This window comes from Lissotriton helveticus, chromosome 2_1, assembly GCF_964261635.1.
Source record: "Lissotriton helveticus chromosome 2_1, aLisHel1.1, whole genome shotgun sequence".
In the NCBI taxonomy this organism is placed as follows: domain Eukaryota; kingdom Metazoa; phylum Chordata; class Amphibia; order Caudata; family Salamandridae; genus Lissotriton; species Lissotriton helveticus.
The window spans coordinates 1146250045-1146265814 of NC_136059.1; the positions used below are offsets into that span (position 1 = coordinate 1146250045).

The 15770-nt window shown below is 44.3% G+C and overlaps 1 protein-coding gene across 3 annotated transcripts in view; it reads right to left on the bottom strand.

Moving 5' to 3' along the window:
- The window catches only part of RIGI (RNA sensor RIG-I), a 568474-nt gene that overhangs the window by 108194 nt on the left and 444510 nt on the right, over positions 1-15770 (bottom strand). For all 3 annotated transcript variants that reach the window (XR_013607126.1, XR_013607125.1, XM_078675991.1), the window contains exon 18: positions 6575-6721. Coding sequence is in view for 1 of the 3 variants with exons in the window: in XM_078675991.1 (XP_078532117.1) it covers positions 6575-6721 (147 nt within the window). In the remaining 2 variants the exon portion in view is untranslated. The remainder of the gene's footprint in view (positions 1-6574; positions 6722-15770) is intronic.

A 15770-nucleotide genomic window follows, 5' to 3' on the forward strand; every position in this document is an offset into this window, starting at 1 on the left:
GTGGATGGTAGACGCCGCCTAAAATGGTCGCAGATATCCCCAGACTCATTTTATGGTGAGGTACAAGTGTCTTGTGCAATTGAATTAGCTTTTTGTGTGTCATCGGGGGGGTGTCCTTAAGGCTTTTGATGTCATTATTACTAAGGTAGGGGCACTCTTAAGCACTCCCTCACATAGGACGGTGCTATCCGACCTAGATGGTTTGACCCACTATGTTCTATGGCAGCGAGACAATTAAAAGATGCCCTAAAATCTACCCCGAGAAATCAATCTTTGATTTGTGTCCGATGTCATGAGCATAAACGGGTTTGGCCACCCGTAAGTGCGAACTGAAGGAGAAAATGTGGAGAGATCTATTGGAGGCTAGTACCTTGGGGAACAGCGCAAGGTTCTAGGGCATCATTAACCGACCTTTATTTGAAAGGGCTGGGGATGGAGAAGTATGCACTAACATAACTGAGGATGAATGGGTGTCTCATTTTCAATCTATTTTCAGATGCCCCATGGTTCATCTCCAACCCCAAGGCAGAGTTACCATCAACGCTCCAGTAATATTTGAGCAGAAAGAGGTGTGGAGAAGGGCATTTTAGGGCTGACGTGTAACAAGGCCCCAGGCCCAGATGGCATTCCTCCAGACCTTTTTAAATCAAATCCACTTCTCTGGGCTCCGGTACTGATGGCTGTGCTCAACGCGGAGGCCAGGATCGGCTGCCCGGCCTCCTGGGGCACCTCAATCATTGTGCCAGTTTTCAAGAAAGGCGATGGTAATAGCACTTTGTGTTATAGTCGATTTCCCTTCTTGACTCTGTGGTTAAGGTTGTGGGTGGGGTGATACTGGGAAGATTATCCTCCTGGGCGGCAGAGAACAAGATCATCTCTGACATAGAATACGGGTTTCCCCCAGGGCGGTCCACTTAGGCCCAATGCCTTAACTTATATATGATCCTGGGGAAGTATACAATCGCCCGTCAAGGTACAATCTACATGGCCTTCATGGATCTTTCCTCTACTTTTGATTGTGTCAATCAGGGGAAACGGTGGCAATTCATGAGGGCCATGGGGGTGGAGGATAATTTGGTTGACTTCCTGGAGGATCAGCACAGGGACAATATTGCCAACATTAGATATGCCCCTGATCAACGTGTATCTAGGGATTTTAAAATAGAGAGGGGGGTTCAGCAGGGGTGTATCCTGGCCCCCTTTTTATTTAATCTATACATCAATGATCTGGAAAAAACTTTGGTAAAAACAGGGGTTAATTTCCTATACGTGGGGCAACGAGGTCTGCCCGTCCTGCTATATGCGGACGTCGCTAGGACGGCAAGGGGACTTCAGACCCTGCTTGACATATTCCGGAGCTTCATGGAAGACCGCGACCTGGCAATTAACTATTCCAAATCTTATATTATGCACATCGGGACTCGCCCGAAGAAACAGTACCCTTTTAAAGTGGGTAATGAGAAAGTACCAATGACCACGATATTTCCTTACCTGGGTGTTTTATTAGATGACCGCTTGATCTGGGGGGCCCTGATCAAGAGGAAAAAAGGGGAGGTCATAAGGGCTAATGCTGCAATTTTCAACTTTGCCGTGGAGATGGGTAAGCGCCCAGTTGCGGTAATGTTGAAAATATATCAGGCCAAAAGTGTTGCTATAGCCAGCTATGGGAGCAAAATCTGAGGCTATGTAGCAACTGATGATTTGCAGGTGGCAGAGAATGCCTTTTTAAAACGACTCCTAGGAGTGCCCAGTAGAACATCAAACTTGGTGGTACATGAAGAATTGGGGTTGCCATTTATAGGGGATACTTTGGCTATGCGCCCTTTGTTGTTTTGGCTCAACTGCTGGCTAAATAAAGATCTAGCTCTTAACCACCCGATTTTACGAGAAAATATGAGCCTCGACCATATGACACACATTCCATGGTTATAATACTTTAAGGGATGTTTCGAAGAGCTGAGCCGGCCGGACCTTTTTTTAAAGTCTGACTCTATCACTTTGAAGGATGTGGAATTTGTAAAGAAAACTTTCACTACCCTAAAAAAGCTCGGTAGAGACGACTTAGAAATTGGAAAATCTAGCGTCCATAAACATATGTTGCTTAAAACAACCCCATCCATTGAGCCATATCTCCTGTGGCCACTGTCATCTCATGAGCGTTTTTTATTGATTAGGTTCCGATTGGACTATTTTCATCTGTTGCTTGATGTCCCAAAAGGGAGCTGCAGAGGTCAGGTGTTAGCATCCTGTGGTTGCGACGGAGTGTCTCCTCAGGATTTGCTACACTTTATGTTTTTTTGTAAATTTATGAAGTACCTCGCAGATATTTGTTAACACCTCCTTTAAAGAAGTTGAACTTTATTCACGTACGCCCAGCTCTTTTTTATTTACAACTGCTGAACACAGAATGTATACCTTTTACAGTAGGCTTTCTGAAATCCTCATTGAGATCCAGGATCTGTATGGAGAGCTAATAAACCCTCAACGTTGTTAGGCACCCCCCATTGTGTATTTTCTCTATCCGATTATTCCTTGTACTACATGTATATATTGTTGTCTTTTAAGGGATTATTTCCCTATATTTTTACGGCTATGAATTGTATCTTTTAATTGCTACATGGAGTTGTGTATCTTTTATGGTTTTAATTCTAAAGCCAAATAAAGTATTTTGAAATTGAAATTTACCCTGGCCCTCTACTCAAAACCCAAACCTAAAGTAAGAATTAATGGTAACCTTTCAAATTCTGAAACAAGGATGCCTACTTTCTTCACTCTTATTCCTTTCAACAATAGTACCCTTATTGGAAGCAATTCCAAGAACACCAAATGAAATGTTGATTTAAAACCTGTTGAGAAAGAGGAAGACATCAGACTGGCAGAGTGGGGGAAACAGACACAGATTCCAGAGCCAGGAAGGAGAAACACATTAAATAGTGCTAAGTCACAGCAACTGGAAGAGGCAGTACCCAAACAACCATCCTACACAACTGATTTCATGGTAAAACACTGCCATCTCTTTGAGCCCGGTGCTGGGTCTTCACATAAGTGAAGGGATGGGTCGAAATTGGAGGCTTAGAGGGGAGTATTGCTCAAACCAGTGGTGGTCACAGTTATCACAAAGGTAGAGGCCATCCGTGATATTAAGGTGTGATGCAGGAACCAGAAGAGCACCAAACTCTGAGCTTAAGAAGGCATAACAAGGACTGCATGTAACCCTGTTACTCTGGGCAGCAGTGTACAATGAAGCACTGTTGCTGGATGGGTAGAGGTACTAGAGATAATTATTCTTTTCCAACCCTGAGTCTCCCCACCGTGGTGTGAAGAAAGCCTGCCCTACCGAAGGTAATCAAGCTCCACAGAAGAAAGGAAAATGCTACTTACCAGTATGCATCTGTTCTTGGCATGTAGGGCTGCAGAACCACACACTTTTGCATTAGATCACCATCTGGTGGTGGGCCTGGATGATTACACTTTGTTGTTGTCTTGGAAGAGTCTTTGTCTGCTGGGTGACTCCTCCCTTAGACCGTAGTGCGCATGGGCATCAACTCCATCCTCAGATTGTTTTCGCCATTTGGGCAAATGATGGAGTTGTATTATTACAGATAAGGATGACCATGTATTGTGTATCTAAATAAGATAACACTGGAACAGATATAGGTAGCCGGGGAGGCGGGTGGACGTGTGTGGTTCTGCAGCCCTACATGCCAAGAACAGATGCATACTGGTAAGTAGCATTTTCCGTTCGAGGCATATGGGCTGCAGACCACACACTTTTACATAGATTGCACAGCAGTTTCTCCCTTAGCGGCGGTCACCCACATCTGTTGCAGTAGTTTGAAATAATGTCTTTAGTACAGCCTGGCCCACACTTGCTTGTTGTTTTGCCTGCACATCTACACAATAGTGTTTTGTAAATGTGTGAGTAGTAGACCATGTAGCTGCTTTACAGATATCATCTAATGGTATGTTTCCTAAGAAGGCCATAGATGCTCCTATCTTACGGGTAGAATGAGCCCTAGGAGGAATGGTTAAAGTGCGTTTTGCTTTGTGGTAGCAAATTTGAATACACTTAACAATCCACCTGGCAATGCCTGATTTTGAAATCGGATTGCCTTTATGAGGAGGCGAAAAGGACACAAACATTTGTTTAGTTTTACGAAAAGGTTTTGTCCTATTTATGTAGTATAGAACTGCTCTTTTTACATCTAGTGTGTGAAGAGCTCTTTCTGCAACTGTTTGCGGTTGTGGAAAAAATACTGGCAACTCAATGGATTGGTTGAGATGGAATGGTGAAATGACCTTTGGCAGAAACTTTGGATTTGTCTTAAGAACCAGATTATTATGATGAAGTTGTATAAATGGTTCTTGAATTGTTAATGCCTGTATCTCACTCATTCTACGTAGTGATGTAACTGCTACTAAAAAGGCAACTTTCCATGTAAGAAACTGTAACTCACACTTATGCAATGGTTCAAATGGTGGACCCATAAGTCTTGTGAGAACAATATTTAAATTCCAGACTGGAGAAGGAGGTATTCTCGGAGGAATTATTTGTTTAAGTCCTTCCATAAACGCTTTGATTGCAGGTACTCTAAACAATGACAAATGTTGTCTGTTTTGGAGATATGCCGCTATAGCTGCTAGATGTAATCTAATTGAAGAGTATGCTAAATTAGATCTTTGCAGATGTATTAGATAGCATATGATGTTTTGTATTGAAACATCCCAAGGTGGGGGTGGAACTGAAACCTATCCCGGAATGGGGGGTGAACAGGGTCGACGCTCTTACTCACGACCTGTTGACCAGCTGGAAGAAGATCATCATCTTCCGATCAATCCTCAGCTCCGGAAGCTGACTCTCCTGCCTCGGAAGCGACGTCTTCTTGCTGTTTTTCGACGTCTACCTCGATCGGTGCCTCGTCTATGATGAGGTCTGGTGTCGACGACCATGACTGCTCCATAGCTCTTCGAGCTCAACGGTCCCTGATTGTCTTCTTGGACCGGAACGAAGCGCAGGCCTCACAGTCTCGACTCTCGTGCTCTGGAGACAAGCACAAGTTGCAAACCTCATGGAGGTCGTTGTGGGGAAACTTGTGTCCACACTGAGGGCACTTCTTGAATGGTGTTCTTTCCATGAGCCAAAGGCCCAATGGCGCAGTTGGGCCCAACGGCCCCGACGAGCGCTGGAATGGAGAAGTGGATCTTCTCTTCGATGCAGGCACCCGGAATCAGTGTCGAAGATGATCTTGATGTTGTAGATTGATTTATGGATTCGAAAAGAGATCGGTAATGGGACCGAACGATGAACACATCCGAGCCCGATGGCGGAAAAAAACAATCTGAGGATGGAGTCGATGCCCATGCGTACTACGGTCTAAGGGAGCAGTCACCCAGCAGACAAAGACTCTTCCAAGACAACAACAAAGTGTAATCATCCGGGCCCACCACCAGATGGTGATCTAATGCAAACGTGTGTGGTCTGCAGACCACATTTATTTATTTATTTATTTATTTTTTGCACTTGTAATGCGCACAGATACCCACAAAGGGTTTCCCGGCGCCAGGGCTAAGAGATCAGAACACAGAGAGCAACAGTTGTCAATGACCACAATTACTTATTAAACAGCCATGTTTTAACGTTTTTCTTAAAACTGGCGAAGTTGTCGTCTTTGCGTAGGGCTAAGGGGAGGGAGTTCCAAAGAACTGGTCCCATATGGGAGAAAGATTTCCCCCCCATTCGGGCCAGTTTAAATCTAGGGACCACGAAAGTTGCTCCATTGAGAGAACGGAGATTTCGTACAGGAACGTGGGGCCTGACCAATTTTTGCAGATATTTAGGGGCAGTTCCTGCCCTGATCTTAAACATGTAAGTCAAGGCCTTAAACCGGACCCGATTCTCAACCTTCAGCCAATGAAGATCTCTGAGGTGCTTCGAGATCCTCGCTGTCCTAGGGATCTTACATAACAACCTGGCTGCGGAGTTCTGGACAAGCTGTAGCCGCCTGGTTACGGCTAAATTGGAACCCAGGTATAAGATGTTACCGTAGTCAAGCCTAGATGTAATTAGTGCATTGACTACGGTCTTCTGGGTATCCACAGGCAGCATCCAGATAATCTTCCGCAGCCATTTGAGGATCGTGAAGCAAGTACCAGCCACTTTGTTAGCCTGCTGTTTCATCGATAAAGAGCCTCGAACATTACAGTTTACAGTCAAATTGACATGGAGAAAGTTAATTATTCAGGTCTGGTGATTCAGGGGACAAATGTGTCTACTGCAGGGGTGTGTGTTCTACCTTATGGTCAGGTTCAAATCCCAGAGGGTCCACTCAACCTTTCATCCTTCTGAGGTCGATATGAGTACCATTGTGTTGGGTAACCACAAACATCTGTTATTCAGCGCCAAGATACCCATAGTGGTGAAAGTGCGCTTTACAAATACACCTGTTATGTTATGTGTTATCTCAAGCAGGAGATAATAATAAATATCTGGTTCAGTTTCCTTGCTAACCCGTCACTTGAATTATTACAACGTGTACTTGTGAAAATACTAGGTGTATTACCATATGCTGCTTACCTGTATAGTTCTGATGTCTTCTGTGTAACATGCAAATCGTTTACATTTTCCGCAGAGCAGTTTCTTGTTACCGCCCTCTGGAGTTCGTGTTGCACTTAGATTTTTAACATCACGTACTATTTTCTCAAGATGTTGCAAACTAGCAATCTGAAACAGAAACAGAAACATCACCCAACTAATTGAAACTCCTGAACATGTGCATTGCCTTTCATTTGAAGTGAAGATTTCCAAAGGAGTGTCAGCTACTCTGTTCTCAAAGTCGATAAAGCAGCAGAGGAGTGTTAGAAATGGAGGTTCTGGTTGCCAGAGTATGCACCCTCTACAAGCTGGAACCACCACTCTAGTCATGGTAAGTTAGATTCACCCTAAAAGATAATCTGTGCTCACCCTCTTGTAGCTTGGCACAGAGCGTTAGGCTTATTTAAAGAGGCAATGTGTAATGTATTTGTGCAACACCCCCACACAGTAACACAATGAAAATATCACACACATACTCCACACAGAGTTAGACAAATAGATTATATTTTTATTAGTAAAACTAGACCAAACCGACAAAAATCCAATAAGTAGAACCAGAGTTATGAATTTCTAAAGATTCATTCAAATTATAGTGCTTATAGTCATAAAGCACGCACCAGGGACACCTGGTAGCACTAGGTTCCAGTGAGATGGGTCCAGTCCTAGTCATCAGCAGGGCAGAGAGCAGCAGGGCAGCACAACAAAGCAGAATAGCAGTTTTTCCAGAGCAGAAGCTAAGCAGAGTGGTAATCCTTTTAACACAGAAATGCTTACTTCTGGCAGAGTTCCACACAGGTCTAGGTGTGTACTTTCTTGGTAGGGTCAGAGCTTCAGTACTTATACCCAGTTGTGCCTTTGAAGTGGGGATGATTTCAAAGAAGGGTCTTTGAAGTGCCCTGGTTCCAGACTATCAGTAGGGGGTAATCAGCCCTTTGTGTTGGAAACAGGACACTGTCTATTCAGGTGTAAGTGAAAGCTTCCCCTCTTTTCCTGCCCAAGAAGAGCTATCAGAATGCAGATGGGTTCTCTGTAACACCTACCCTTCCTGTGTTTGTGACTGTCTGCAGGAAATACACAGCAAGTAGCTGTCACATGCCCAAGAAGTGTATTGGTGAAAAACTGCAGGCCCACAGAGCAGTAAGAGCAGAGAAATGTCCACTTTCTAAAAGTGGCATTCCTAAAACAATCCAACTTTACCAATAAGGGACATGCTACTTACCACAGAATGCAGCTGTTCCCAGCATGTAGAGCTGTAGATTCACATGCTGTGCATAGCTCGCCATCTAGTGTTGGGTCCGGATGTTTGCACTTTGTTTTTCTTCGAAGAAGTCTTTCCAGTCACGAGGTAGGTGACTCCTCCTTTTGGTGATAGTGCGCATAAGCATCGACTTCATCTTTAGATTGTTTTGCCAGAGGGTGATGATGGAGTTAGTAAGAGTAGTAAAGAGAGATGTACAAGTATATTGTATCTAAGTAAGATAGTACTGCAACAGTAGGTACCCCGGGAGGCGGGTGGGCGCATGTGAATCTACAGCTCTACATGCCGAGAACAGATGCGTACTGGGGTAAGTAGCATTTTCCGTTTGAGGCATGTGAGCTGTAGATCATATGCTGTGCATAGACTATATAGCAGTTATCTCTAAAAGCGGTGGCTAACCTGTAGCTGTTACACCTGTCTGAAATAGTGTACACAAAACTACTTGGCCCACCCTAGCTTGCTCTCTAGCTAAGACATCTACACAATAGTGTTTTGTAAATGTGTGTGGTGAGGCCATGTTGCAACTTTGCAAATGTCATCTATGGGTATATTTCCTAAAAAGGCCATAGAGGCCCCTAGTTTGCGAGTGGAGTGTGCTCTAGGGGGGATTGGTAATGTGTGTTTTGCTTTAATACAGCATGTTTGAATGCACTTGACTATCCATCGTGCAATACCTGATTTTCATATAGGATTGCCTTTATGTGGTGGAGCAAAAGCAACAAATAGTTGCTTGGTATTACGGAAAGGTTTTGTCCATTCAATGTAGTAGAGTAATGCTCTTTTCACATCTAAGGTATGTAGAGCACGTTCTGCCACAGAATCTGGTTGAGGGAAGAACACAGACAACTCAACAGATTGGTTGATATGAAAGGCAGAAATGACTTTAGGTAGGAACTTTGGATTGGTCCGAAGAACCACTTTATATTGGTGTATTTGTAAAAAGGGTTCTTCTATGGTTAGTGCATGAAGCTCACCCACTGTCCTCAGTGATGTGATAGCTATGAGGAAAGCTACCTTCCAAATGAGAAATTGCAGTTCAGATCTATGCAATGGCTCAAAAGATGGACCTATTAGTCTGGTAAGGACAATGATGAGATTCCACACTGGAGCAGGTGGAAGTCTTGGGGGAATGATTCTTTTAAGTTCCTCCAAAAATGCACTCTAAAAAGAGACAGATGTTGTCTGTTCAGTAGATATGCAGCTATTGCAGCAAGATGTAAGCATATGGATGTGTATGCTAAATTGGTACGCTGTAGATTTTTTTGATAGCAAATGATGTTTTGTGTTGAAACATCAAGCGGGATGATTTGATTGTTATTACAGTATATCACAAACCTCTTCCACTTTGCTGCATAGCATGCTCTTGTGGTAGGGCACCTAGCCTCTTTGATGACATTCATGCAGTCTGGCGGAAGATTGAGGTAGCCATACTCTACGATTTCAGGTGCCAGATCGCAAGGTTGAGATGACTGGGATCTGGATGCCTTATCTCTCCATGTCTCTGAGTGAGGAGATTGGGAGTAAGATGTTGTTTTTGGTGAGGAACTACTGATAACTCCAACAGGGTTGTGAACCAGGGTTGACGGGCCCATGTGGGAGCAACTAGGATTAGTGTCAGGGACTGCTGTCTGAGCTTCCGAACTACTAATGGAATGAGTGGGAGAGGTGGACAAGCGTAGGCAAATATCCATGACCAATTCATCCATAGTGCATTGCCTTTGGACAATGGGTGTGGATACCTGGATGCAAAGCTTGGGCATTTTGCGTTTAGGTGTGTGGCAAACAGATCTATCTTTGGGAAGCCCCACGTTTGAAAGAATGGGAGGAGAACCTGAAGGTGGAGGTCCCATTCGTGGATCTGTTGTCGTTGATGACTCAGCAGATCTGCTATCTGGTTGTTTACTCCTGGAAGCTGTTCTGTAAAGAGATACATTTTGTGACTAATAGCCCACCTCCAGAAGGTCTGAGCTAGTTGTGACAGCTGAAGAGAGTGTGTCCCTCCCTGCTTTTGTATGTAGTACACTGCTGTCATGTTGTCTGTATGAATTAGGACCGCTTTGCCTACTAGATGAAGTTGAAACGCTTGAGTGCTAGAAAAATTGCTAGTAGCTCTAGATGGTTTATGTGGAGCTTCTTTTGTTGCAGAGTCCACATGCCCTGAATGGTATGGTTTTTGAGATGAGCTCCCCAGCCAGTGAGCGATGCGGCTGCTGTTAGCACTATCAGTGGAACAGGGTCGATGAAGGGCCGCCCTTTTAAAAGGTTTTGTATATTCCACCACTGCAGGAGCGATGGGTGCTGCTGTCTAAGAACACTAGATCTCACAACCGACCCTGAGCCTTGTTCAACTGACGTGCTAAGCCTTGTTGAAAAGGACGCATTTGAAGTCTTAAGTAAGGTACGATTAGGATGCAAGACGCCATAATTCCTACTAACTGCATGAACACTGGAGCTGGTAATGAGTGTTGGGGCCGAAACTGAGACATTAAAGTCTTCATGTTATGGGTTCTGACTGGGTTGGGACACGCTAGAGCTTTTTGAGTGTTTACTGTGGCTCCTAGATACACCTGTATGTTGGGTGGTTGTTGTGAGACTTGGTCAGGTTTACAGTGAACCCAAGGTCGTGGTGTAGTTGCACAGTTTTTTTAGAGTGACTTAGGCAGCTTTGCTGCAAGCTGGGTTTTATGAGCCAGTCGTCTGGGTATGGGAAGACGTGCATGTGCTGTCTTTGTAGATGAGCTGCAACTACTGCCAAGCTCTTTGCCAAAACCCTGGGTGCAATAGCTACTCTGAATGGGAGGACCTTGAATTGATAATGCTGGCCCTCTACCACAAACCTGAGGTATTTGCGGTGAGCAGGCTGTATGGGAATATGGAAATAGGCATCCTTTTAGTCCAGAGTTGATAGAAAGTCTCCTTGGTGAAGTAGTGGGAGCACTTGCTGGAGTGTGATCATGTGAAAGTGGTCAGACTGAATATGTAGATTTAGTTCTCTGAAGTCTAGTGTGGGCGTGAGAGAACCGTCTTTTTTTGGTAATTAAGAAGCACAGGGAGTATACCCTGGTCCCCTGTAAGGGGACTGGCTCTATTTTGCTTGTTTTACCAAGAGAGAGAACCTCCTGCCCTAGGAGGGTGACATGTTCTTGTGACATTGTATGTGATCTTGGAGGAATATTTGGGGAATATCTGTAAGCTATAGGCAGTAACCATATTGGATAATATTTAGTACCCACTTGTCTGAGGTGATTGAATTCCAGACAGGTAGGAAAGTTTGTGTGGAGTTGCCTCTGCCGCTTCCTTTACCGTTGTTTCCTCGAAACCCCCCTCTAAAATAGCCTCTTGATGAGGGCGATTGGTTGTTACCCTTATAAGAGGAGGAGGGAGTTCTTTGGTGGATACATTTTTGGAGCCACTCCTGTAAAAGGAGCGACGAAAGGAACCTATATGTGTAGATGACTGCAAAGCCCCCATGGACTTTGTGACCTCCATGTCTTTTTTAATTTTCTCCAGTGAAGCATTAACTGCTGGGCCAAAGAGATATTCCATATCAAACGGTTGATTGAAAATGGAGGTTTGCACCTCAGGCTTGAATCCTGAGATTCTCAACCAAGCATGCCTACGTAGTAGTACACTAGTGTTTACTGCATGAGCTACTGTGTCTGCTGCGTCTAGGGCACATCTGATGGAAGTATAGGTAATGAGTTTGCCTTCTTGGATAAGATCATTAGCCCTAGACTTATGCTCATCAGGGAGAAATTGCATGAGTTTTTCCAGCTCATCGTAATAAGCCCTATCATATTGGGCCAACAAAGCTTGAGTATTAGCAATGTGCCAATGATTGGCCACTTGGGAAGCTTCTCTTTTGCCCGAGGCATCAATCAGCTTGGACTCCTTGTCAGGAGGAGGATCCTCGTCAGTGGTCTGTGAATTAGCTCTCTTGTGAGCGTTGGAAACAACAAGAGAGTCTAAGGGCAACTGACCTTTGATGTAAGTGGGGTCAACAGGTGCAGGTTTATACTTTTTCTCCACCCTAGGTGTAATTATTCTTGCCCTCTCAGAATCTTTCAATATTTCATCTGCGTGCTTTAACATCCCTTTAAGCATTGGCTGTGTATGAGTGGCTCTCTGAGTGGATCTTAGGGTCTTAAATAGAAAGTTCTCTTCTAACGCCTCCTTATGGAGCTCCACCCCGTGATATTGAGCCGCCCTGTTAAGTTGCTCAATATAACCAATGTTTTCATCAGGTGGTCAGAGTCTGGACGGATATAGATCAAGGTCAATATCCGTGTTTGGGTCAGTGTGATCAACCTCCAAGGGGTCAGTGCAGCCGCAGACCTTGCAGGTAAAACCGGTAAGGGGGGATATCAAGGGTCGAGGCTGATGGAAAATTAAATAAATAGTTACATTTCCCTCAGCATTATCCCCCGAAATCCCCCCTTACACGGCCTCACTGCTATTACCAGTACAAACAAAGTGGTCCCAGTTTATAGAGAACAAATAAAGACAATCAATAAACAAGGGAATAGAAATGGATGCACAAATGATTATAACAGCATTGTTTTTTAATCACAATGTGTTTCATATAACAATTATTCATTCATTAGATATACAATAAATCACTTTACAAAATGCCCCTATGAGAGTGAAAAGGGAAGGGTAGTGATGGGATGGTGAAAGAATAAGATCTTCAAGGAAGGTCTGCAAAACCACAATATAACCAATTTGTTGTATAAAGAGTTAAATCATCTTCTATTTGAAAACATCATGCCTCAATGGAAAACAATACTAATAAATGATAATAGAGGCTGAACATAGAAGGAAGTGTCGACGTTTCGACCCAGTTGGAATGCAGGCGTGGATAAACCTTGCTAGAGGGTCTTCATCAGGACGGGGGTGGTGGAGGGTGGGGCAATAAATCTGCATAAAAGTTGAATATTAAAACAATTAATTCACGGGTCATATGAGATCCCAGACAATTTTAATAAAAGCTCATCGAGAGGAACTACTGCTAAGTTGGAAAGGGGGAGGAGGAATGCATCGGAGGTGTAATAAATCGACAATCATAGAGTCATGAAGACTGAGACTGGTATTGGTAGGTAAGAGGTACTCTGTGAAGAGGAAGAGACCATCGTCAAAAAACAGCAAATGGGGATCTAATCCAATACCGACCGATGTATAAGGCGGTACTCAAAATCCCATAAGAGATGGTGGGTTCATGAATCCAACGAAGGTATTCACAAAAAACCGAAAGTATCAGATGACAGTAAAGCCAGGATGGAAAAGGTCTCAAAGGTCACCCAGTTAATAATTTCTAACAACAAAGCCAAACTAGGTCATCCTTTCAAGGCAGAAGCACTAATTATATAAATGCCTATGGCAGTGTGCGAAGCAGATCTAAGCAAAACATGTAACAAAGCAACTGTCCTCAGGGCTTCAAGTCTGGCAGAAATTAGGCATTGTACAAATGTAGAGGGACAAAAAGATTCTCATATTCAGAAGTGGTAGTAGAAAACAAATGTGAAACCGCTTCATGTTCCACAAATGGCATACCTGCTTATGGGAAAAACTCGCTCAGTTTTCATTCAAAGGTGGTCATCAACACGCACAGGGGGCCAAATCTATAAAAATGGGTGAGTGTTATACTTCAGTGCTTACGCTACCCCTATAGGTTGGTGACTATTCGAAATAAATAAATGTGTTTTTATAACAATCACTGCTATTACCTGCATTGACTGCGGCTTGGTCAGCGGCCTATCCTTATCCTCACCCCCATTCCCTTCATCCTGTGGGTCAGGTGATAGTGGTGGTGAATTTGTGAGTGTGATGAGTAGGTTGGGGTCAGTGGGGGAAGTTGGTGGCATGTACGGTGGAGAAGGGTTAGTACCCATACTTTTCCTTTTGCGAGGAATGTGGTAATCCTCTGGCTGGTCTAATTTCTGTCTTTTTGGAAGGGTGACATGGATTTGTGCTGTATCTGGGTTTTTCACCAGCTTTTTCTGTTTCGGATCATAAGGCGGGGCATCGCGCCGAGGCTCTTTAGACGGAGTGTCTTTGTCCTTATTCGCCGGTTTTGAGGTCAAAGGTTTCGGGTCCGAACTTTTTGGTGCCGAAGGTGGATTCTTCGGTAATGGTAGAATTGTCACCAAGAGATGTTTGGGTTTGGGTTTCGGTACCGAGGGTGTTGGTTGGGCATCAATATGGGGCCGGCTCGATCACAAGCCAGAGGGCTTATCTTTGAGTTTCAGTGCCGGGCTCTAGGGCAGTGTGCCTGAAACGTTTTGTCGGTGACAACCTTGGCCCAAAGGCAGAGGAGGGATCGGAGCCTTTTTCTTTGTTTGTTGAGGGGACAAGAGGGTATCTTTACTCACGGTACGCTGACCCGGAGTAACCTGCTCCGACTTCGGACAAGGAGATATGTTGTTCTTCTTCCTCGGCTCCCTGAGCGTGATGCTCTTTGTCTGAATCTTCACCAAGGATATCCGGCGCAGAGCCGCTTTGATGTTGCATCTCATGACATCGAGCCAGACGGTCACAAAGCGTGTTCTTCGATCGAAATGATCAGCATGCGGCACAGTCTTTCTTGTCGTGTTGTGGGTACATCAATACCAATGAGGGGAGAGAGCCATTATAGTTTAAACTCCACTACCCCAGGCCCCCAGATACAATCAAATGTTCACACATAAGGGGTGTGTAGAGTACACAAAAGACACAACCAAGGAAAATTTCTCAATTTGGAAAAACTGCCCTCACTCACATACCAAGGTATGTGACATGCTTCATCATAGGGCCTGCTACAAACGCCCTGGTGTAGCCACATCCAGGGCGGAGCATTAGGGAGGGGTTAAAATAATAAATTCCAAACTACAAGACGTACAACCAAATATATCAATACGTACAACGAGTAACACACATAAGATGCAAAACGTGCAGTGAACACCTTGTGGCTGAACTGATAGTGCGACAAAAAAGTGCAGTATAGGGATGTGATTAAAACTGATTAAGGGTGCCAATAGAAAGAATTACTTTATTAGACATAGTTAGGTACCCCTACCAGGATTAAAAATAATAAGTAGAGGATAGGAAATGTCTTGTTGAGAAAATGAGGTTCCTCAAGACTTCCCTCCTACCACTGCTGAAGTCAACATGTTTCGACCGCTTGAACTGTGCCTAAGCAGGTCACCTCGGTCTTCGTCAGGACTGTCGCGATCAGTGCCACTGTCTGCCCTTCCGTAATTCGGTCGCAGGGCCTTCAGATTAGAGTAGGTCTTCAGATCCGTACTCCTCCAAATCTTCTAATTAATCAGTGGAGGCTAGTCCCCATAATGCGGGAAAACATTCACGAGTTTATGTAATTCACAAACTCGAACTGGTGTCCGCCAGGACGGGCTCCCTAAGAACACAATCGTTCTGTGGGTAGATCCCTGCCCAATCTGCCTGTACCTCAAGACACCGCATAGATGTTGTGGGGACAGACAGAGGTTGCACACTTCGCGCAAGTCGGCGCGTGGAAATTTTGAGACGATACGCAAAGAATGGGCAAACTGGGATCAATAACAATACCATTGAGGGTAGTGGATTGCGCATCGAAGGGGTCCTAGAAATGGTACAGGAGTGCAGCAATACACATCCATACCCAATGGCGGAAAAAAACGATCCAAAGATGGAGTCGATACCCATGTGCACTATCACCAAAAGGAGGAGTCCCCTACCTCGTGACTGAAAAGACTACTTTGAAGAAAAGTGCAAACATCAGGACCCAACACTAGACGGTAAGCTATGCACGCATGTGATCTACAGCTCACATGCCTCGCACAGAGGATTTATCATTACCATTTAAAACATGATCCAGCTAATCCTCTCTAATCAGGAATTACAGCTTAAAAGCATATCAAGGAATTTGCAATGATAACCTATGAGAGG